Here is a 21,784-nt window from a genome sequence, read left to right as displayed (position 1 = left end):
GCAGAAATAAATTGTTCAGCTTTGCCTTTAAGTAAAAGTAATACATATTAGGGCCTGCCATTTCTTCATTTGTACCCCATATTTCAATTTTTCAGTTTTTCTTCCAAGGGCTTATCTGAAAAAACTCCAGAACTACCTCAGATCTCAAAGGTGTAACTGAGAAAAGGTCAGCTACATGTCCCCATATCTGAATCCAAATTAAGTGTTCAGAGCTCACAAATACAACAAATACACACACAAGCACTCCATATATGCACCAGTGTCTGAAGGAGGAAGGTGATTTCTTTTTCTTGCACAGCTGGGGACTCAGGAGACACAGTTTGTTTGCACAAGACAAGGGACAATCAAGACCCCAACCCAATGCCCTCACACAACACAAATCCCTCCTCAGAAGTGTGGGAGTTCCCTCCAATAACCTGTTCCCATTTCACTGAATGACTCCCCAAATTACCACCCAGCAGCACAAAGCTGGGGGTCTCAAATAATGTTTTAGGGAAGTTTAGGGCATTTGAATAACCCCCAACCCTTGATTTCAGACCTGAGCCAGTGCACATGACAAAGCTGCTATGTGCCATTGTGTTACCTAACAGTGACAAGGTTTTCAGTCCTATTACATGGGCATTGCTTGCTCCACAGCACATCTTCCTTGCAGAGCACAGCTCCAGAACACACAGTTTAAAAGCCTAATTTAAAAAAACACTAATTGGCTGAATGGAAAAAGCACATTGCTTTTTAACTAGTACAGTTTTTGCTGGACACATCTGGACTACATCTATAAACAGCAGTTTTCAGAAATACATTTTTGATATAAGTGGACTTCTTGAAAGCTCTTAGCTGCATGCACCACAACAAAAAACATAAAAAGAGCACCCTGCTAAAGATGGTTGACTGATAATTTAATTTGGGACTAGGTAATAAAGATATAGCCAGGAAGACTAGTCCCTCAGGCTCCCACATTACCAGTTAAAAAAAAAGTATCAGTATCTGCTAGAGTGGCAACTGCTCAGTGAGACTGTAAAGAACTCTGCTATTCAACCATAACGTAGAACAGTTCCAAACCTGTACAATAAAGGACAATTTGAATTGATGGATTTATTTTTCTTGTATTCATAGAGCATGTTAAACTGGTTTAAGAAATGCTTCGTTTTTCTGGTCATAGTGGTCATGTTCTCAGAAAGTGCTACTCAAAAATCATGCACATGTTGGAAGATGACAAATTCACATCATTCTTTCCCACTTTATGCCACATTCAGCTGGATTCTGCTTTTTTTCTGAAGTCCCTATGCTCATCTTGTGCTATCTATTGTGCTAAAACTCACATACTAAGAAGGAAATTTCTTTCTCCCACCTCCTAAAAATTTTACTGTGGTCTGTAATGAATTACAACTTCTAGTGCATTAACAAAAGGAACGCTGAGAAAATATCAGTGAGAGACACTGTAACAGGAGGGGAAAAGATCTTCTTGAAACTAAAATTTACGTATGATCAATTGTGTATCTCTTCTTTTTACGCTGCAACCCGTTAGTGTTATATTTAATTACGGTTTGATAACAGAAGATAACCTTATCTGTAAGAGCCTTGCAATTAAACTTCCGTTAAGTATTTTTTCACCTTCAGTCATTGCCTGGAAAGAAGTCTGAATCTGAAGAAGTCACATATTTCAGAAGGTTATTTTTCAATATAATCTGATCCAGGCCCAGCGTGCCAAGTAACAGCAAAGTGGAGATGTGGAGGAAAATTAAAATCAACTTGGCTCTGACTTTTCAGTGAGCGAGCCATTAATAACAAGAAGTGACTCCGTTAAAATGACACAAGACTGTCACAAGCAATCGCCTAAAAGACCATTTGGTTTGGTCCTTGCTGAACTGGACAAGAAGGACGTGGCAAAGTCGCTCGAGACAAACGTTTGGCCAAAAAGGTGGGTGAGTCCTCACTGGAGAACTCCTTTCCTGCAGCCTCAGGTCCATGATGCAGTGGTTTTGGTGATGTCAGTAATGTGCTGAGGCAGTGACACAAATAAGTTAAATAATTCTGAAATTAATCATAAAACACCTCAGCATCAGGGCAGTTTAACAAGAGAAGAGCTGCACGTAAACAAAGCTCTCATGAAATACACCTGTAAAACTGGAGATCCTTCTTCACAGTAGAATTACAGCACCAGTGTCCCATCCCACTCCTCCCAGCATGGGAACTGCTCTCCTTTGCTCAGTGCTTCCACACAGCGTGAGGACCTTCATCAAGTAAACAGCACAAAGTATTTTCTCCTAGATCATGATGCAACACAGCAGGATTGCTAAATCGTGACAGACATCATCATCAAAAACAGCCCAACGTGGTGGAATACAAACCTGAGTGACAACAGCAGCCACCCTGCCCTACAATCCCACTGGAAGGTATGGACAGAATAAAAATAACTCCTTTTGATCCTCCCTGGAGTATAAGGACAGCACTGAGCCTGTACTGCAGCAGGTCCAGTACAACACATTTTGATTTACAGATTACACAGGACCAGTGGGAAACTCCCTGGATCTGCCATAATAACCCAAATAACTATTTTGGAAATCCTCTAATATATGGGCAAAACATAAGACCTTACAATAGATTCAAAAACAAGAGAAGCAGCATCCTTTAAAAGAGAGAAACAAGGAAGAGTTCACCTTATTCTGTGCAAATAGCATACATACATTACAGATGTTTGCCAACTACAGCATAACACTGAATTCTTCAGTGAAAGATGAAGAGCTTGAATAAATAAAGAAAATCAAAGGAAACAGTGGAAACTGCCAAGCCTGATTCAAGCTGCTTCAAGAAGAAATGATACTAAATATAAGACCACGAACACACCCATCTTGCTTCTCAGCAGAGAGTCTAGGGAAGCAAAATTTCAAGTGTTTTACCGTGTTAAAAGGCTGGGTGTTCCGAATCACACACAAAGAACACACAAACGCCTAGTACTGACACAGAGAGGGAACACGCTGCAGACAAAGGCTACCTAGCAGATGGAAGCAGAGAATAAACAATTAACCAGGAGGGCAGCAACCCAACCCCACGGCCGAGCCGGGGGTCGCGGGTCAGGGACAGCCCGGGGACAGGAGGGGAGGGGAAAAAAAAGAGAAAATCACGGAGCACAGACACGGGGCGAAGGCAGAGCTCCTCAGGATCGTTCCCTGCGCACCGTGGGGCCGAGCCGGGCCCAGCCCAGCCCGGCGCCCCCTCCCCGGGGCCCGCCCGCCCCCTCAGGCCCCGGCCCCGCGCACTCGCCTCGTCCGCGCTCAGCTCCTCCATCGCCTTCCTCTTAATGGTGCCCGGAGGAGGGGCGCGTTCCTCCGCCCCGCCGCGGGGCCGCTCCGAGGCAGCGCTCTCCTGCCGCCGCTGCCCCCCGGGCCGCCTCACAAGGGCATCTCCGCGGCGACCGCGCCGCGCCGCGCCCGCCGGCAGCTCCGCCGCCCCCGGCCCGCTCCCCGCCGCCCGCCCGCGCCCCGGCTGCCGCCGCGGCCGAGGGGAGGCTGCCCTCCCGGTGCCCCCGCGCCCCTCAGAGCTGCCGGGCCCGGCCCCCGCCCGCCCGCGGCCGCTGCCCCGCGCAGAGATTATTCATCAAAACAACAGGGCGGCGGCGGCCATCTTGGGGATCACGTGACCCCGCGGGGGGCCGGGCACGCCGGGGCCGCGCGCGCGCCGCGCCGGCCAATGGCAGCGGCCCGAGGGGCGGGGCCGGGGCGGGGCCAGGGAAAGGCGGGGCCGGGGCGCGTGAGGGGCCGCGGTCCGTGAGGGGCCCGGGACGGGCGGGAGCGGGAACAGGGCCCGGAAAAAGGCCCGGAAAAAGGCCCGGAACAAGGCCCGCAAAGGGGCAGCTGCCGCTCAGGGACGCCGCGATCCCAGGGAGGGTCAAGCTGCTGAAGCCTTCACTCTCCCATAAATATTAACCCCTCCTCAGTGACGCGTGATTAAGAATTCACAGGATCTAAATCTAATTATGGCGGGCTGAGTAACATACCAAGGAAAAAAACAAGATGCCAAGACCCCACTGAGCGCTTGGTGTCGGCCTTTTCTAAATGTAGTTTCAACATGAGGGTTTTTTTTTCCTTATTACAAACTTTTCTGTGCCTAATTCCCTCATTATACCACAAAATTTTATATTTCTGGAAGATATTGATATTTTCCCTCACACTCGAAATGAAACTCAGCTACAGAGAAAAACGGCCAGGCTACATGTAAGTACATTGGAGGCTCACCCCCAGCTCATCTTGTTTGAGTTATAATGCACATAGATGAAAGAGAAAAGGATATTTTAGAGTTGCTCTTTTGGCAAAGGATAAACGTACTGAGGGTTGCATCAGCAGGTTTTGAGCTCAGGAGGAGCAGTCACTAATGATGTGACCAGGACAGCGCACGGGCAGTGTGGTTTGAGTCAGCAAGGGAAGGAATCCCGTAAAAGCTGGATGTTCTTAAGATGGAACTAAACTGATCCATACGAGCAATTAGGACATATTTTCATACACGCTGCAAATCATTATGTAGCAGTAGAATTGATCCATTTTTAGATGAGAAATGAGGCAGGTAGGCTATCTGGCCTTGTGTTTTCATATACATCTTTAATGTACTTTATTGACCTGAACTTTTTTAGCAAAATATTTTGATGACTTAACCAGGGTGCTCAGAAAGGAAACCAATACTTGGATCATAATATATATTGCCAGTCTTTTTATAGAATAGATGCACATCGCTACCTTTGATTTTTAGATTACACTTCGTGTTTTTCTCCTTGGGATTTTTTTTAAGATAATTGAAGCGGTCTGAAACACCTTTGAAGAAAACCCTCCAAGTGCTTCTCTGGGGGGTTGTGCTGCTCTGGGGGGTTGTGCTCTCGCCCTTCAGGGTCGTCACTGCCTCTCTGTGTTGTCCCACAGCGGTTTGGTGAGCTCGGAGCGGTTTGAGAGTCCCTGCGTGTGGAGCGCCGGGCACCTGCCGGGGAGCAGCGGGGAGCAGAAGCGCCATCCGCTGGCACAGAGCTGCCTGCTGCTGCAGGCTGCTAGCCATGCAGCGGGGCTGCTGCCCCGCCTTGCGATCTCTGCCAACAGCAGGTTTGTTTTCAAGCAAACCGCTCGGTTCCAGAAGGAAGGCGCTGTCAGGATGCACAGTATAAACACCAGGCATTTTACTGCTGGGCTCCACATTTCCCTAACTGTACAAAAGCTATTAGTTCTTTTTATTGTGGAAACCAGCTTAAATTTACACAAGTCTAGCAATTAGGGGAGGGTGTCAATCTAACCAAAAGCCCTCCATGCTTCAACAGATTTTTGTCTGACTGATGATGGCTGTAAGCATTTTGAAGGATAAGAAGTATCAGAAAGGTGGTGTTACTTGTTTCAAAATGTCAGGGGCTATTTTTTTCATATTAAGTAATTAAGTTACTAAGCTTAAGCTACCGTTCTTCAAGAATATGCAGCAACTCATTTAATTTGCAACTACCTAGTTTATCTGACAACTTAGATGTTCACACAAGAAAAACTTTTCTATGCAATACTGCACACGGTCACAAAGAAAAACATTTACTCTAATTAACAGTTGTATGCAAACAAGGCTGAACTAAAGCAGCATTGTTTTCCCTCTGTATATGTGCTTACAGAGTTCAATTATTTTGCAGACTGGAATCTTCACGGATCACTCAGACCCATCTTCATGGTTCTGGGATTTGACCACAGGCTTGTTTCCCCTGGTAAGCTCAGCTTAATTATTTTTGAGAACAAAGCAGCTCCAGCACAATATGGCACCTCACACTACAGCGTGAAAGACAAGCAGGTAAAGTAGTAGTCTACAGCTTGAAGAGAAGCATTTTGAAAAATAAACCCATACCTTTTGTTGCTGGCTTCATTATTTATCTTCCCTTCTCTATTCCCATCCCTCCTGTTTTGTTTGAGTCTGAATGCCTTTTAGAATTGCCAGGTTTTCAACTTTTAATTGGCTTTTGATTACCTAGAGACCCAGGCCTTATCACTTATGTTTTAGGTTGGGTTTTTCCCCCTCCAAAAACATATTCAAAAACAAGGTACTTAAGATTAGTTTGAGGCATTTATTAGCAAAAATCAGACCTTTAACACTGGCAACAGCAGACTTCTTTCCTGAGCCAGAACCTTCAGAGCATTGAGGTTAAGAGGTGCAGGAGTCAGTTCTTGTCCACGGAGCCCGCACTGGACACGAGCTCCTGAGCAGAGCTGTCCCTGCAGGCCTCACCCAGCACACCACACACTCAAGCTCTCTTGAAGACCTGTCTACAGACTTGATTCTCACAACGAAGCTCCTACCAAAAAAAAAAAAAACACAAACAGAAAACCCAAGAGTATAGATATCTGTTGTAATCAAAGGAAGTGCTTCCAAAGTTGAACAGAGATCCTTCACCACCACCCTGGCCATGCTAATAACTTACACTTAACATTTGAATTTAACTACATGTGACAGTGAAACAATGAAGCTGTTTCAAAGCAGAATGTGCTCACAATGTGCATCCATTACACATCCTGCCTAGGAGCTAGAACACATGCACACCATGACCACATTATAAATCCAATTTTCACCATACAGAGATATAATCAGTAGAAATCTGAAGTCAATACCAGGTGGAGGTCGTCCCCTTCGAGCCAGTGAGTCCAGCCCCTGTTCTTCTTCTCACCAGTCTGGACACAGACAAGTTTGTCATTTTCCCAGGTAACGAGGCTCTATAGAACAGGGAACAAAAAGGTGTTTTTGCATGTCTGCCTCAGTTCTGCAAGACACTTGCAGAAAATGTGCATTTTCCCAGATAAAAGAGGACCTACATATTACCCCTGAGTGAAAGTGACACTCCTTGTCTGTAACTCAGGCTCCTACTGCTGTCTTGCACTACAAATATTATTCTTGAAACAATTTCAGCTCAAGTATCTGGATTGATCACGGCATCTTAATTGTGCCACAGCCTCATACATTCCCTCTTACCTTGCATTTTCTGTTATCCAAGCCTTTATTATCTTCCTCAAACTCTTCTCCAACTTTGAATTCAAGCAAATAATCTCTGAATGTGCTAGTGGTATGGATATAGAATGAATCACCATCTTGTTTGATCACTTTCTGAGGCTTCAGCATTTTTGCTATTTTGCGTGTTGCAAAGTCAATACCTTGGACAGAAGGCAAAAAACATCAGAGTTGTATTTATCACCAACCATTCTGGCAGCCAGGAATTAAACTTTATTTCTACCAGAAGCATTTCTTACAGTAGTTTGACTTTACTGCTATGCAGCATTTTGTTGTTTAATTGGAACCTTTTGTTTTATTTAAAGCTGCATGTTACACAGAGTAAGTTGTCCTCTTGTACTTTTTACTCTTTGAAAACCAGTTTACTCAGTTGTTTTACAACTCCTATGCAACATTTCCAGGACTTTTAGCCAGAAGACTCCTGGAGACAGTTGGCTTCCCTCACAGAGACACCCAAACTTGGTTAATGCCTATCCTCATCCTTTGCCAGAGGAAAGGCAATGAAAGAAATAACAAGACTCTCTTCAAGGCATTCTATAACTTAAACAGGGTGAAATGAAGGGCAGTCCTTAAAATTCAAGAAGACCCCTGAGGGAGAAGGGAGGAAGGACAGAAGCAGGTATTTCACCTACCTAAGGCCACCATATAACCCTCGAAGTTGTCATTGCTGACGAGGTTCCACGTTCCGCTGAAATCCACAGGCATTGCCAGACAGTAGAAGGAAGATCCAGTCAAAAATGCAAGTGTAGTTTTCTAGCCAGGCCTTTTATAGGGCAGCCTGTGGGTGGGATTACATCCCAGGACCTTTCTGCTGGAGGGGAAGGGTGCTACTGCCCAGCCAGTGGGTGAGAGGGTATCTGCAGAACGGCTTCAGCTGTGCAGGAGGGAAAAGTTCACCGTGTCTGAAATCTTCGTGTGGAGCAAATGTTAACAGCCCAAGAGCCACAATGCAAGCCAAAAACTGGTTTAAGCCATTTTGTCCATCTGGTGTACTTTAAAGGGACTGATTTTGTCATTACTAAGATCTCCTGCAAGTGTATTAGAACTGGGCTTTATGATCTGAAATCAAGATATCTGTTGAAAAGGTGATGTACCCTGTAAAGACAGGCTGTACTTGAACAGACACGGATTGACTGGTAAACTGTGGATTGTATTAAATCAACAAATTTTAAAGCAATACCTATGCTTCAGTGTTGGACTTCACCTTCAGCAAAGAAGTGACAGAAATCCCTGATGACCCAGCAATGTGTTTTGAAATGTGAATAAAAAATGCTTGACTTTGAAGAGAAAGGACTTAATAGAATCTGAAGTAAGAAAATAAGGGATTTAGAGGTGAGGAAACACACCTATACCTACTCCATTTATTTATTTACTGACGTGTGTTAGGCTGAATAAGAAGGAAATATTAATTTTGCAGAGAAGCTTCCCCAAAGTTTAGCTCCATTTTTGGAGCTGGCAGTTTGGTCCATATGACTCACAGAATCACGCGAGTAGGAACTCAGGACGTCAAAGCTTCTTTCCTGTTTGCAGCTGGATATTGTTCTCTAACCTATGCTAAAACAGGAATGGCACTCAGAAATGAAAATTACTGTTTCCTCTTCACTCAAATAGTAACATTTCACCCACAATTTGGTGTTCTGAGGTTATGGTAGTAAAGCACTGTTGCAATACTACTGACTCTTGCAAGGAAAGAGAAGTCAGTACTTGGTAAATCCCGTGCCAAAGTCCAGATATAACATTTTAATTTAAATTATGCACATAGTCTGGGTGTGGTTCTTCTTTCTGTAAACCAGTACTTGAACCACACACAAAAACCTCTAAAGAGTTGTTGATCCACGAGAAGATGCTTGCAAACCTTGGCATTCTTAATAAGGCACATAATACAAACAAAAATGAGATAGCAGCAAATAAAAGGAGGTAGAATTCTATCACCCCAACAGTCACAGTGCCTCTCTAGCTTATGTTCACATAATATGGACAATACACTGCTAGATTCAAAACCAGATTTCTAGAAAAGAAAAATGTTTCACTTATGATCAGTATTGATATCCTACTGTTTTCTCTGTAGTAACAGAAAACAATTCTGGCTATATATAAATATATTCTACTTATGGCTCCAAAGTAAAAGAAACTTTATTATTTGAAATCAATGTATTATTTGTAATAAAGGGACACGTGTCTCAGAATCAGTACAGTGACACTATTATTAATTTCTATCTATTAAATCAATGCCTTTAAACCAGTTCCTGAGGTAGGTTTGTCCTTCCATCAGAAACAATAGTGAGTTTAACATTACAGCCCTGGAAACACGAATGGAAAAGTAAAGTACAAGACATTTCTGGAAGCAAACTGCATGACAGCGAACAAGCAGCTGCATATCCCAAAGGCAAGCAGCTCAAAGCATGCTATACCTAGCACCACTTCAGCCAAGAGGGAACTCTTCCCTTCCAGGACAGAGCTAAATAATTTGTTGGAGGTGAACCACATGTTGACAATTTAAAAAAAATGTACACAGATTCACTCTAAGTAAATGGTACATCTTGAAATCAGATAACTTTGTTAAGACACAGTAAGTTATTAAAAATATTTGTGTTATTGATTTATAAATAGCAGAGCAGTTTCAGTTAAAACTAATCAGAACACTTTCATTTGTTTTGCTTATACATTTGCAATTTTCATGTACTGATGTGAATTCTTATACTCACTTCAGTGCACTGGGACAAAACATTAAAATGTGAAATCTTATTACTGGACTTGAAAAAGGTTGTGTAGGTCCAACCACTGAGTGCACCAAACCTCACTGCTAGCTACAGATGTACAGAATTAGCCCACTCTTTACCTAAGAAAAACCCCCACCAGCCCCTGGAAAGCACACTTTCCTGTACTGAAATGCAGTTTTTCACAGCAGACAGCAGGTCAGCTGCTCAGGGCCTGAGAGCTCCGGGGGTCACTGGCATGTTTCTGCAAGGGAGCCAGCAGCAGCCCTGCATTCCTGTCCTCGCTCTCGGGGCTGTACAGCCCGTTCTTCTCGATGTACGCCCGCACCCCCTCAGGCACCAGGTAGCGAATGCTCTGGCCCCTGCGCAGGGCTCTCCGGATCTTGGTGGAGGAAATATCGTTTGTGATCCACTCTTCCACCAGGTGAATGTTATTCTTATGTCTCCACAAAATATCCGATTCGTAGATGAATTTCTGAACATTGTTTCCAGCCCTGCTGATACACACAAGGCCGTGCTTTTCCACAATTTCAGTGATGTCCTCCGACTTCCACAGATTGGGGACTCCAAAGGATTCCAGCATGTCACTTCCACAAAGCAGTTTAACCTGTGGGACACCTTAAAGAGAAAATTAAATGAGAAATAGGGCGTGGTTTGGGGCTTGGCAGATTTTAGCAAACTTGACAGGGACATTTCATTTCTTGGCTCACTCTCTCTCTGTATCTTTGGTTAAGATGAGACAATGGAATGAAATTTTTTAAAAATATCCAGAGTATATCATTAGTAGCCACAACACAATATTTTTCTGAATAAAAGTTATGGGAGTCCCTTCATTAAAGGGGTCTAATGCCTTATGCTGTGGAATCTAAGGGAATAAAGTTACTGAGTGACATCAGAACCAAGAGCCACCATAGAAGTTACTCATCAGCGCAATTCTCTTGAAAGAACAAGGATCATTAACCATCTAATTTGCAAACGGACTTAACTTTTTACAACTGGACTCTGATTTTTCTTTTTAATGGGCTCATGCCTGTTTGGCTCCTGTTTTCTCTTCCGTCCCAGCTTTGTTATGGGTACAGCATCCTGCACACTATTAGTGACATCAGCAGATAACAGCTTTTCATGATGATACCTGCAAAACAGATCTATTTTAGGTATTTTAAAGATGTAGGAAAAAATTTGCATAGTAGGGCCTACCAAAGAACCTCTCTCTGCAATTATCCCAACTGGTTAGAGTTAACACAATTCCTAACCCTTCTACAGGTTCATGAGATTTTTTAGTGGCTGGCAGAAGAATACCTTAAAACCTTGAGCGTTTCCAACCACTCGCTCTGGCAGCTTTCCCAGTCATCAACTTCCACCCAGTCTGAGTTTTTTGTAGCCAGTTTTGCCATAGTCACTCGATGATTTGCACTGATCAGACCTTTCTTCTTGTATGCATCACCCACTGGTGAAATGATGCCTTTGATTACTTTGTATTTTCCTGTGGAAAAAGGCACATCACACAAGAACATGAGGAGTGCTTGAGCAGATGTTACTTCCCCTGCATTGTATTTAACCTGTGACACAACCACTATGCAGTGCAATGGCAGCTGACAGCCAGCCCAGTGGAAAAATACAGGACACTCCTGCACTGTCAGGGCAACAGTGAAGGAGTTAGTGAGGTGTTTAGAAAGATGTATTTCTGTAAACTATAAACCCTTGCTTTAGCTCATTAAAATCAGTAATAAGCAACAATAAGTAATGAGCTCTCTCACAATGGCCTACATGGTTTGACATAAACACATATCAGCTTCAATATCTAATTAGAATTTGCAAAAATATCTGTCACTGTCAAACAAGCATTCATAGACACAAAATACCTTAACATTTAAGTATCTGGTTATCAAAGCTATTCCAAATGATATAAATTTACCATCCTACCTGTTTCATGGAAGTAGTCTCTAGCCAGCTCAAAGAGCCTCAGGTGCATGTTGGTGATGGGATTGAAGGACCCACAGGCCAGCAGCACCACTTCAATCTTCCTGTCAGGATCTTCCATGGCCACTGCTCACAGTGACAGAGCCAGGTGGACAATGCTGGTGCCAGGTACCAGCCACTACAACAATTGGCATAAGAAAGAGTTATTGTTACTTACTTGTGCTGCCAATAAGCAGAAGATAAAATTTCAAATTGAATGCTGTATTTTTCTTCCATCAACCTGGCCTGTGACTGCTCATGTGACACTTCTCTGTCCAATTTCTAAGTGATTAAAATAAGAAATCACTGCAAAGAGGCTGCTTGCCCCGAGAGGACAGTGTACAGCCCACTCTGAAGAAAAGCAGCTCATGCTTTTAAACTTCATGTGGAGACATTATCCGTCCTGCTTGCAGGACAAACTTTATTAAACTTTGCACCATTTTAAGAGGCCAGTGCCAATCAGCTGCCAAGGGACATGTGGGCAGGGAACTTCCTTGTTAAGTAACTTCCTTCTAGTGCTTATAGAGAAAAAGAGAACATCCTCTGACCATTCCTGGTCTTGCTGCTCTAAACTGCAGTGACTCTTTCCAGCATGAGCCATAAAACCAAGACTGTGTCACATATTATATTGTATTAAATTCTGGAGGAGAACAGCATCAACATTTCTTCATTTGGGATTTATTTACATTTTCTGAAACATAAAATGTAAAGGGGGTAATTTATACAATTCAAGGTGACGTGTGGGAAGAGAGTGCTATGGAGTAAAGATGAGGAAAGTCAGTCTGCTTTGTGTTGCAGCAAGTGGTAGGTGTTCCAGTGGAAAAGGTGAGAGAAGAATAGTAAATTACAGAAGTTTAGTAAAAGCTGCAATTAAATACTGGAGGTTTTCCCCTTTTCTAAAATACCAGAGTTTTGTTCCAATTCTGAGCTTCAGTTTCAGAAAGCTGCTTAAGAATTGCTGAAAATAAGGAAATTTCACCATTTATCATTTAATTTCTCCTCACACCTCACACACATTTTTGCTCCTGTATCCTTTCCTGAGAACATTCTGGTTTGCCAAGATGTTTTCCCACATCTGGCCTAACAAAGGAGAGCTGCAAGGGGCTGTTGCTGTTTGTGAGACGTCTGAGCCGTCCTGAGGAGCACAGAATTGTCTGCCATTGTTTCTACAGCAACATCCCCACCTGGAAAAATCCCACGAGGTCACCCTCACACTGTGTCTGCCTTGCAGAGAGGCTGAGTGATGCTCACAGCAGCCACGGCGCTGAGACACAGCACAGCCAAACCCTGGAACAGCGACTGTGTCCTGACATCAAACAGCCCGCGGAAAAAAGGAACTCCTGCAAGGCTTTGTATTTTGTAAGTGCTAGTACTTTTCTGTGCTTTCAATAGTTTCACAAACTTTTAAAATATTCTTCATTACTGCAGAGCAGCTCAGCAGCAGAACGGCTGGTGGTACTTGAAACGCAGCCTTCCCAGGGGCACGGCTAGGAGAGTTACTATGGGAACAGGGGGAGAGGAATTGGACTGCCTTTGGAATGCACAAATCCTCCTTTCAACGGTGACACATGCTGCAAACTGAAAAAGGTTGATTATTTCCTTTAAAAAAAAAGGTGCAAAAAAAGCAGCAAATTTTAAGATGGAAATAGAGTGCCTTTTTGGGAGTTAGTCAAGTATCCCTTTTCATGCTCCTAATTTTACAGTTTACAGAAACAGGCAATCATTGCCTCATAAACTCACCTTGCACTAAAAGACACCAAAATCTGCCTACAGCAGGTTTTGGGATGGCTCTGGAGCCCACCCTGCCAGTCACCTTCCGGGGCTAAGCAGGTAAGGATGCCTTACTCAATCTCATTTATGTTTCAGAGGCCAATATCTGTCAAATATGTTTATATATCAGTATCTATATAGAATATAAGCATGATGTGGGCGTCGCTGGACGCTTCACTAGCACCCTCCGCAGCTCTCCGCCCCCGCGGGCCTGCACGGGGGTCCGGTCCTCGCCCAGCGAGCGACCCCCGCCGCCGCCCAGCCCCGGTGAGCCCCGCTCCTGTGCCCGCTCCCTGCGTCCGCTCACCCCCCGCTGTCCCCGGTCGTCCCCGCTCGCTGTCCCCGTTCACCCCCGTTCCCCGTGCCCGCTGTCCCCGCTCCCCGTGCCCGCTCACCCCCGTTCTCTGTCCCCGCTGTCCCCGCTCCCCGTGCCCGCTCACCCCGCTCCCCGCTGTCCCCGCTCCCCGCTGTCCCCGCTCCCCGTGCCCGCTCACCCCGCTCCCCGTTGTCCCCGCTGTCCCCGCTCCCCGTGCCCACTCACCCCGCTCCCCGTGCCCGCTCACCCCGCTTCCTGTCCCCGCTCCCCGTGCCCGCTCACCCCGCTCCCCGTGCCCGCTCACCCCGCTCCCGGTGCTCCCGGCCGGGCCCGCGGGCCGCTGGCGCTCATTGGCCCGGGCGCGGCGGAAGCGGCGCCGCCGGAGCGGGATGAGCCCGCCCTGGCGCGGCCTGCCCGGCTGAGGGGTGAGGGCCGGGGCCGGGCGGGCGGAGGGGCAGAGCGGGGCCGGAGCCTGGCCGGGGAGCGAGCGGGGTCCGGGTAGCGCCCGAGTTCCGCCCGCTTCTCCCGCAGGCCTTGGCCCGCTCCGGAGGGAGGGAGAGAGGGCCGCGTTCCCGGGGAGCGCTGAGGGCCGGGATGGCCCGCGGGATGGCTGCCTGGCCCCGGGACCCTCCCCGGCAGCGCTGGTTCCCCGTGCTGCCTCACACGCCTGCAGCCGGCCGGCTCCCGAACAGCTTCCCGGGGGCCGTTGGAGGCTCGAAGCGGTTGTGTCACATAGCGGGGCCTCTGTGTTTCAGTAATTGCTGCTGGGTTTGACCCTCGCTCCATTGTGTGTGCTGTGGCTCCTGAGTTCCTGGTGAACCGCCTCTTGCTGTGAAGATAATTCTGTGCACGCAGCCTGGCCTTTCTGTATTTCCATGCAAGGATCCCCGGGTGTTGTGATTAAATATTCCATCAGCAAGATATCGCATAATTTTAATAGTTAGAGTGTTTTAAATACGTTTTAAGTTGTTGATACAAACAATAAAGTGTACTTTCTCTTAGGAGTGTCATGTAAAAACAACACTTTCATGTGAAAAGAGAAAATGGCTTCAAGAGGAACAACAGAGACCAGTAAACTAAAACAAAACTTGGAGGAGCAGTTGGACAGATTAATGCAGCAACTTCAAGATCTAGAAGAATGCAGGTAATAAAAATAGTTGCTCTCCTCTTATATTAGTATTTTTCTTAAGTGGCTAGCAGAAGGAAGTGGTACCTTTCAAAAATCTTATAGGGGGGTGTTATTTATTTTTGTGTTTTGCTGTGGCTTTCTGGTTTTAAATTAGGTAGGATATTGGTGTCAGTAAAAATTACTTTTAAAAACCTTTATTAAGATTGTTTTATATATCTAGGAAAAATGCAAGCAGAAATACTCTGTATTTTCTTTGAAATGTTATATTTCAGTGTGACTTTTAAACTTTCAGTAGCTGTTCACAAAAATCACAATTTTTCTATGGGATTTTTAATAGCAGTGAACAAATAGCTTTTGTGGCTCTTTTGGTTTATCTCATAATTATGGATGCCTGCAGGGTTGCATTGTTTTCTTTTTAGCTTGTTTTACTCCTCATGTGATTTTACACTAGTCTTCTGTGGGTTGATACAATTTGAGACAGTGAATTATCAAGAAGGTTGGGCTTTTATCTGTTTTAGGAGTTGCATTTAAACACCCTGTGTTTAGATGCTTTCTCTGACTCTAGTTCTGACTTGTCCCAGCAGTTTGTATCTTTTTCAAGAGCAATTAGAACTGCTGAGGGGTGGTGGTGCTGTTCTGGGAATTGGGCAGGGTTTGGACAGCAGATCAGTTGTTCCTAAGTGGGTGGCTTTGGGTCAGGAGATTGCCTTGCCCAAAGCTGCAGCCAGTGAGATTATCTGAGAAGCCTATCTCACCACGTGATTTTGTTGAGATCCAAAAATGCCTCTAAGTTCTGCTCCAGGTGTGGGGTATCTTGTTTATTACTAGGTCTATTTTGTTATCAATGGGTGTAGAGCCGTGCAGGTGGCTGGGAGGGCTGCAAACCCAAGCAGTGCCTGGGCTGCACAGGAGCAGGGCAGGCTGCAGAGCTGGCAGCTCCTCACTGCATTGGGGAGCCAAGCTCCGTGCCATGGCCAATGCCCTGTGCCCCATGGGGTGTCTCAGGTTGAATCCTGTGGTCACTGTCTCTTCTTGGGTCCTCCCTAGAGAGGAGCTGGATGCAGATGAGTATGAAGAGACCAAAAAAGAAACTCTAGAGCAGCTGAGTGAGTTCAATGACTCCCTGAAGAAGATTATGTCTGGAGATATGACTTTGGTGGATGAGCTCAGTGGCATGCAACTGGTAAGTTGCTAAAAAACTTCATGTTCTGCCTGGAGTTGATGAAACAGCAAATAGATACAAGTGATTCACTAGAATTTTTATGTGAAATATAGATCTGTGTAACTAATGTATTTCCTAATTTAATACACTTGTATATGTAAAAAACTTGGATAGGTGTCTTCATTTTAAAAGGGGAAAATACCCATTGATGAATCACAAGATTGTAGGAGATTGAGACCTGGACAGTAAAGAAAAGTTTCACAGCTCTTTCTCAGTCTAGTTACATTAATTAGAACATTCTTTAAGCCCTCCATAAAGGTAATTTTTTAGAAATTTCAATTCCATGGTTATGAAAAAAAAGATGAGCTCTGTGTATCAAATGATGCAGAGGATGCTAATGATGCTTTCCAGCCCTCATTAATCACATCCTGCTGCTGTAGTTTGTGATTCCTGTTCGTCCTGGTCATTCTTGCTCTTCTTCTTGCAGGCAATACAAGCAGCCATCAGCCAAGCATTTAAAACTCCAGAAGTGATTAGAATGTTTGCAAAGAAGCAGCCGAGGCAATTGAGGACAAGGCTGGCGGAGGTGAAGGCTTCTGTTTTGCTGCAAAAGCTGTTTATTTGAGGCAGACTGATTCAAGTGTGTAATGACTGCAAGGAAATCACTGAGTGTGCTGGAAAATTTGGTCATAAAATCCAAAAGAGAAGGAGAAGTTCTCTTTCAGTATTTGTTCAGTTTTATATGTTTATTGAGGTAATGGGGGCAGCCATGTGTATTTCTTGAATTACCTTCTATCTTCCTGCTTCAAAGTAAAAATGGGATTAACAGAGTGAACTGAGGAAGCTGCAAAGAAAGTCTGTGACTGTACTGAGGCCTGGAGAGTGCACTTGATGTTTCATCAGAGATCTAAATTGAAGGTCCAGATAAAGTGAAATCAAATGGGATTCCTCCTTGTACCAGTGATGTGTGAATACATAATTTTAATTGATTATCATTCTTTGATAAAAAGAGAGTTTGGAGAAATCAGGTGAGTTAAGATTAGGGATAAAGAGTGTTTGCTGGATGTTCAGAAAAACTTCATAGACATCTTAAATCATAGCTAGCTCTGTCCCTTACTGCTGTGGGTCCATGACTACTGATGATATTTTTAAGCTGTTGCTTTTCTCATGCTGTTGTGTTGGGTGAAATAATGGAAGCTTATATATTTTGACTTTTTCTCCTCTGGTGTATAGATGGACAGAGACTTAATGGTTGGGAAGTTGCCACGAGACCTGTACACCCAGCAGAAACTAGAAATCCTGACTGCCCTCAGAAAGCTTGGTGAGAAGGTAAGGGGTTGGTATGATAGGTGAGTAGAGTTTTCTGCCTGTCTGGGAGGAATTGGAAGTAATTAAAATAAGAAATTACAAATACCATCACCCTGTACCATCACCAGCTGGTACGAGGTGATGGTATTTATAAAAGCTACAAAACAAGTCTTTTACTGGCCATCTGCCACCAGTTCATCAGGAGCTATTCAAGGCCTCTGACATGTGTCCAGCTTCACTTTTATAGTGTCAGTTGTGCCTGCCCTGGGTATGAGAAAAAGAAATTGGAGAGGTGAGTGATAAATTCATTGTTGCCCCAGTGATCCATCAGTGGCAGAAAAAGCCCTGGGTTTGCCACCAGAGGGAGGAAGAGAAGTTACTTCTCTTTGTGCATGGTATATGAAGAAAATGGGTTGCTGTGTATCTCTGTACTTCAGCTTTTTTAGGAAATGAAGGAATGTCATGGAAAAGATCAAGTGCAGTACTTAAAGGAGCTGCAATCCAAGTACTTTCCAAAGCAAAGGCTTTCCCAGTATTTTATTGCTTGAGTGTCAGAGGAAAAAAATGTTTTGCAAATATGTAAAGGCTAGTTAAGATTGTGAACTTGAACTTATCTAATCCTCTTGGAGTGAGTTCCTTGGACCACAAGAAGTCACTTCACCACACTCTGACCTATCCTCTTAACCTTTTGAAATGATCAGTAGCCTGCTGCACAGAGGGCTTGCTAGGACAGTGGTCTCACATCTGCTCTGGATGTGAACAATGACAGCAAATGCTGCATGTTTGTCTGCACAACATTGCAAAATGGTAATTAGCTGTATGCTTGCTAACAAAGCCAGCAAAGACAGGTAAGTAATATGCGTTCCTTCATTCCAACATCATCCTGGATATCTGTACCTGATTTTTATATTTCTAGTAAATAAACTGACGCAAACACTGTGAAGAGTTTGACACACATGCTTTGCTGTAATAAAGATGTGTATCTGAGGCTAATTAAATGACTTTCAACTTAGCATATCTGAACCTTCCAAATGTAGGTTACTGCTTCATTATTGTAAATATTTTATGGGCATCTGTCACAAGGCATCAGAGCACATACATAAAAGTAAAATATACATGGGGAAATGTCACTTTAAAGGAAGAGAACCATTTCTAGGTCATTGGCTCTTAACATGGTCAAAGCTGGCAGTGACTGCTTTTTTTTTTTGCTTTCCTCAGTAGATGATGGGAAGTAAGTTTAGATCTTAGTTCTTTATTGTACTGACCATATGACAAAAAAGTTACTGACACCTTGGCATAGTTCAGGTACACAGGTACAGTGTGACCTTTTATTAAAAAATTACCACTGCAAATCAAGCTGAAACTTGCATGTGCAGGCATGTCTGACACTGCACCTGCTGTCCTGCCTGGGCTGACAGGAGCCAGGGAGGGAAGATTCGGTGCTAGGGGAAGTAGCTTCTGTTTTGTTTTAGGTTTCAGTATGGTAGATAACACTGCCACTTAAAAGCTGCAAATGGACAATTGCTGTAACCTGTCCTAGCTCATGCAGATGCACAAGTAGATGGTGGGAATATGCACAGGTAAGGTATCAGCTTCACAGTTGTGGTGTTTTTTTGATTTAGCTCACTGGTGATGATGAGATGTTCTTGTCAACAAATGCTGGTACAGCCCTGAGCCAATTTGAGAGAGTCTCCACTGACCTTGGTAAGTTTTCATTCTCATAACTTCTGATTCCTGTGCCTCACTGAACACTGATTAATAGAAGTATGTCTAGTCCCCTATGAAAGAGAATATATGAACATGAGATTCATGCCATTAAATGTTAATATATGTTTTATTAACAATGAAACTCTGATACACTATTATGAGGAAAAAGTAACACAACAAATAAATGCATGCCTAGGGTGTCCATCATGCTGAAGGCTTGAATAATCTGTCTCAAGCAGAGATGCTGCTCTTAGAATTAAACACAGATCTTTTTTGCATTAAAGATTCTCTTCAGGAGAGCTGTGTCCTCTGCTTGATGCAGAGAATTTGGCAGTTATTGGCACATTGTCAAAATACAGCTTTAAAGCACTCTTCCTGCCATGATTGTCATACCTCTGTGTCTACAAGATCAAGAGTTGAGTTACAAAAGGCATTAAATAAACACACAGTTCATTGTAGTAGTAGTTAAATCTGGGATGAAGAGCTATGAGTGGCAGGAAGGTGCCAGACTAGCTCAGGGTACAAATAAACTGTCTGGGTGCCCTACCTTTCAGCTCTGCCCTCCCTGGAAGTGTAAGCAAGGTGAGAACGCTCTAGTTCAAGAGGGTTCTGTGGGGGGAAGTGTTGCCAACACCATTCCAGCTACAAACACAAAGCACAGCTCTGCAGCAGAAGCTGGGGAAAGGGAGCTCCATCCCAGCCATGCCCAGTAGGACGTGGCTGCTCTGTGTGTTGTTGGGTTTTTTATTAATTAGCTCAAGTGTTGTAGTTTTCACAGTATAGGTTTGATTTCTTTGGATCTCAAATGTTTTGCTTGATTCAAATTGTATATAAGGTAATTCACAATTTCCACTAATACTTACTGAAAATGCTTTTTCCCCCTCAGGATCAGGAGACAAAGTCTTTGCTCTTGCGAGTGTTGAAGTAGAAAAGGCAAAACAATGAAGAGGTTCGTGAGGCTTGTGTCTCCAGTTATCAGCAGCATTGGATTTTGGTCGTACTGCGTTTGGTTTTTCTATTTCTTACATGTTGAAAAAAAAGCAAAGCAAAACAAAAAACCCAAGTCCTAAATCTCTTGGGTCCTTAACCAGAAGATATGAAGTAAACAGCCTTAAGTGCACTTTGGAACCTTGGTGTCTGTACCCTTTAAGTAATACAAGCTCTGAGGCTGAACACTAAGTGGAACTCTAGAACAAAAGCATGGTATGACTGTCTTTGGAAAGGGTCAGCTGTTTTGAAGTTTTCTGAATGTGTATTTCTCTAACAATTAAAACTTAATCTTTTTGCATGTGGTTGTAGCAAGCAGATCTTTTTAATAAGTGGTCCTCATGATTTTTTTTTGGGTGATTCTTCACATTGTCTTAATTTTTGTGTGGACTCCCCACTAAGTAGTTTGTGCTAGGAAAGCATTGAAGCTTTGGAAAATGGATGTAGTTTATTGAAATGCCATCTTTCTACAAACTGTTTGCAGAAGACCCAGAATGAGCCTGGATGCTGATCACTGGCCCTTGGCTGCTCGTTTGCCGTGCACATGAATGAGCACTTTGTGTGCAGCCCTGACTGAGGACAATGGCAGCCCTGTGGGGAGGCTTCTGGAGTCATTTAACCTTGTGTATGGAAAGGACAGGAATTGATAGGACGTGGCAGTGAGATGCTCTTCCTTCAGCTCTGCTGTGTCACTGCACACTGCTGTTATCTCAGAGGGGCATGAAATAGCTTGCAAGTAGAAGCAAGTTTTAAAAGGGAGGAAAAGCTCCCGTTATGTGATCAGTGCAAATGTTGTTCAGTCTCAGTGTGGTGCTCCCTCAGAGGAGGGTCTGTGTCTCCACTGGATCCTGCATTCACTTGGCTTAGGAAGATTTCAAATCTCATGTAGTTGAATTTTTAGCTCAGAGACTAAGTGGGTAGCATTGACTATAAACAGAGAATTAACATGGTCAGTCGTCATTTGGAGTGCACTTACAGGGCATAAATACCCTATAAATTAGCAAGTTTGTCTAATTGTGAACTGGGACTGGAGTAGACTAGAAAATGTGTTTCTAGTCTGTATTTTGCTTTAACAGATATACTTTTGACATCTAGCATTTAAGAAATGAAAGAATACATGATACAGAAAGCATAATTTGTTTTTCACTGATAGACCTTCTTTCTCCCTGTTATTAGAAAGCCTTTATTGAGGAGGGGTCTTTTGTCCATTCCAGCAGAACTATTTTCCTGTCTGGGACAGCATTGTGTTCTCTCACAAAGGCTGATTGCAGCTTCATAGCTGAGAGCAGCTTATTAAAAGGCATTATTAGACTCTGAAATTATGGGAAGCAAAACAGTCTGTGGGGACTGGAGCTGCCTTCTTCTCCTTTCTGCTCATTACTGGTGCTAAGGAACTCTCCCCATACACCCAGCCTGCTTGCAGCATTATTATGTAAATTAAATCTCTCAGCACTCACAAAAAGTTTACAGTACAATGACATGAGAATCTTTTTCCTTGTAGTTTAAGAGGTGTAAGTTTCCAGGAGAAACTTTTTGAATTGGTTTGTACATATTTCAGGATTTTTGCTAATACCTGGACTGCGGGCAGTTGTAACATTCCAATTAAATTGATCCTTGACTGAACATCTTTCCAACGTTCTGCTGCTTCTGCTCTTGGAGGGATCTCTGGTGGTTTAGATGGACAAAGATGAGACTGAGATCAGTACCAGTATTGCAAGATTCCG

General features: G+C 44.0%; 5 protein-coding genes across 11 annotated transcripts in view; 2 read left to right on the top strand and 3 right to left on the bottom strand.

Annotated features, from left to right (window-relative positions):
- The window catches only part of UBE4B (ubiquitination factor E4B), a 31,064-nt gene extending 27,601 nt beyond the window's left edge, over positions 1–3,463 (bottom strand). Inside the window, exon 1 of one of the 2 annotated variants that reach the window (XM_064396849.1) lies at positions 3,262–3,463. In XM_064396849.1, coding sequence (XP_064252919.1) covers positions 3,262–3,285 — 24 coding nt within the window. In that variant the 5' untranslated portion in view covers positions 3,286–3,463. The remainder of the gene's footprint in view (positions 1–3,261) is intronic. The other variant, XM_064396850.1, reaches the window with a different exon arrangement.
- A 2,587-nt stretch (positions 3,464–6,050) lies between these two features.
- RBP7 (retinol binding protein 7) lies at positions 6,051–8,924 on the bottom strand. The gene is made up of 4 exons (XM_064396824.1): positions 7,638–8,924; positions 6,970–7,148; positions 6,612–6,713; positions 6,051–6,298 (listed from the first exon to the last, which is right to left on the bottom strand). Exons 1-4 carry the CDS (start codon positions 7,708–7,710, stop codon positions 6,248–6,250), a joined length of 405 nt encoding a protein of 134 aa, XP_064252894.1. The 5' UTR covers positions 7,711–8,924; the 3' UTR covers positions 6,051–6,247.
- Positions 8,925–9,120: 196 nt separating this feature from the next.
- Positions 9,121–14,212, bottom strand: NMNAT1 (nicotinamide nucleotide adenylyltransferase 1). 3 transcript variants are annotated; one of them, XM_064396815.1, is made up of 6 exons: positions 14,072–14,212; positions 13,422–13,557; positions 11,646–11,820; positions 11,022–11,205; positions 10,709–10,854; positions 9,121–10,340 (listed from the first exon to the last, which is right to left on the bottom strand). In XM_064396815.1, exons 3-6 carry the CDS (start codon positions 11,761–11,763, stop codon positions 9,922–9,924), a joined length of 867 nt encoding a protein of 288 aa, XP_064252885.1. In that variant the 5' UTR covers positions 11,764–11,820; positions 13,422–13,557; positions 14,072–14,212; the 3' UTR covers positions 9,121–9,921. The 3 variants fall into 3 exon arrangements, with proteins under 3 accessions (XP_064252885.1, XP_064252886.1, XP_064252887.1); XM_064396817.1 differs by having other exon boundaries at positions 10,190–10,329; XM_064396816.1 differs by lacking the exon at positions 13,422–13,557 and having other exon boundaries at positions 14,072–14,206.
- Positions 13,235–20,361, top strand: LZIC (leucine zipper and CTNNBIP1 domain containing). Of its 4 annotated transcripts, none has more exons than XM_064396819.1 (7): positions 13,235–13,511; positions 14,770–14,911; positions 15,944–16,079; positions 16,546–16,644; positions 17,292–17,387; positions 18,989–19,070; positions 19,960–20,361. In XM_064396819.1, exons 2-7 carry the CDS (start codon positions 14,811–14,813, stop codon positions 20,016–20,018), a joined length of 573 nt encoding a protein of 190 aa, XP_064252889.1. In that variant the 5' UTR covers positions 13,235–13,511; positions 14,770–14,810; the 3' UTR covers positions 20,019–20,361. The 4 variants fall into 4 exon arrangements, with proteins under 4 accessions (XP_064252889.1, XP_064252891.1, XP_064252888.1 ...); XM_064396821.1 differs by lacking the exon at positions 13,235–13,511 and adding an exon at positions 13,694–13,718; XM_064396818.1 differs by lacking the exon at positions 13,235–13,511 and adding an exon at positions 14,055–14,192.
- Positions 18,992–21,784, top strand: part of CTNNBIP1 (catenin beta interacting protein 1) — a 28,551-nt gene continuing 25,758 nt past the window's right edge. Inside the window, exons 1-2 of the mRNA XM_064396822.1 lie at positions 18,992–19,070; positions 19,960–20,022. Of these exons, the coding sequence (XP_064252892.1) occupies positions 20,015–20,022 (8 nt within the window). The 5' untranslated portion in view covers positions 18,992–19,070; positions 19,960–20,014. The remainder of the gene's footprint in view (positions 19,071–19,959; positions 20,023–21,784) is intronic.

Source organism: Passer domesticus, chromosome 22 (genome assembly GCF_036417665.1).
Source record: "Passer domesticus isolate bPasDom1 chromosome 22, bPasDom1.hap1, whole genome shotgun sequence".
Lineage (NCBI taxonomy): Eukaryota > Metazoa > Chordata > Aves > Passeriformes > Passeridae > Passer > Passer domesticus.
The sequence above is the reverse complement of the archived record's forward strand: the minus strand, read 5'-3'. Positions and strand labels throughout refer to the sequence as shown.

Bases quoted from the DNA above. Each gene is read 5' to 3' on its own strand.
- LZIC (XM_064396819.1), top strand. From the start codon at position 14,811: ATGGCTTCAAGAGGAACAACAGAGACCAGTAAACTAAAACAAAACTTG. The intron at 16,080-16,545 runs GTAAGTTGCTAA...TTCTTCTTGCAG, and splicing joins AGCTCAGTGGCATGCAACTG to GCAATACAAGCAGCCATCAG. The intron at 19,071-19,959 runs GTAAGTTTTCAT...TTTCCCCCTCAG, and splicing joins GAGAGTCTCCACTGACCTTG to GATCAGGAGACAAAGTCTTT.
- NMNAT1 (XM_064396815.1), bottom strand. From the start codon at position 11,763: ATGGAAGATCCTGACAGGAAGATTGAAGTGGTGCTGCTGGCCTGTGGG. The intron at 11,206-11,645 runs GTAGGATGGTAA...CTTTTTCCACAG, and splicing joins AGACTACTTCCATGAAACAG to GAAAATACAAAGTAATCAAA. The intron at 10,855-11,021 runs GTATTCTTCTGC...TCTGTTTTGCAG, and splicing joins GAAACGCTCAAGGTTTTAAG to GTATCATCATGAAAAGCTGT.
- RBP7 (XM_064396824.1), bottom strand. From the start codon at position 7,710: ATGCCTGTGGATTTCAGCGGAACGTGGAACCTCGTCAGCAATGACAAC. The intron at 6,714-6,969 runs GTAAGAGGGAAT...CCTGTTCTATAG, and splicing joins TGGATAACAGAAAATGCAAG to AGCCTCGTTACCTGGGAAAA. The intron at 6,299-6,611 runs GTATTGACTTCA...TTTTTTTGGTAG, and splicing joins AAGGGGACGACCTCCACCTG to GAGCTTCGTTGTGAGAATCA.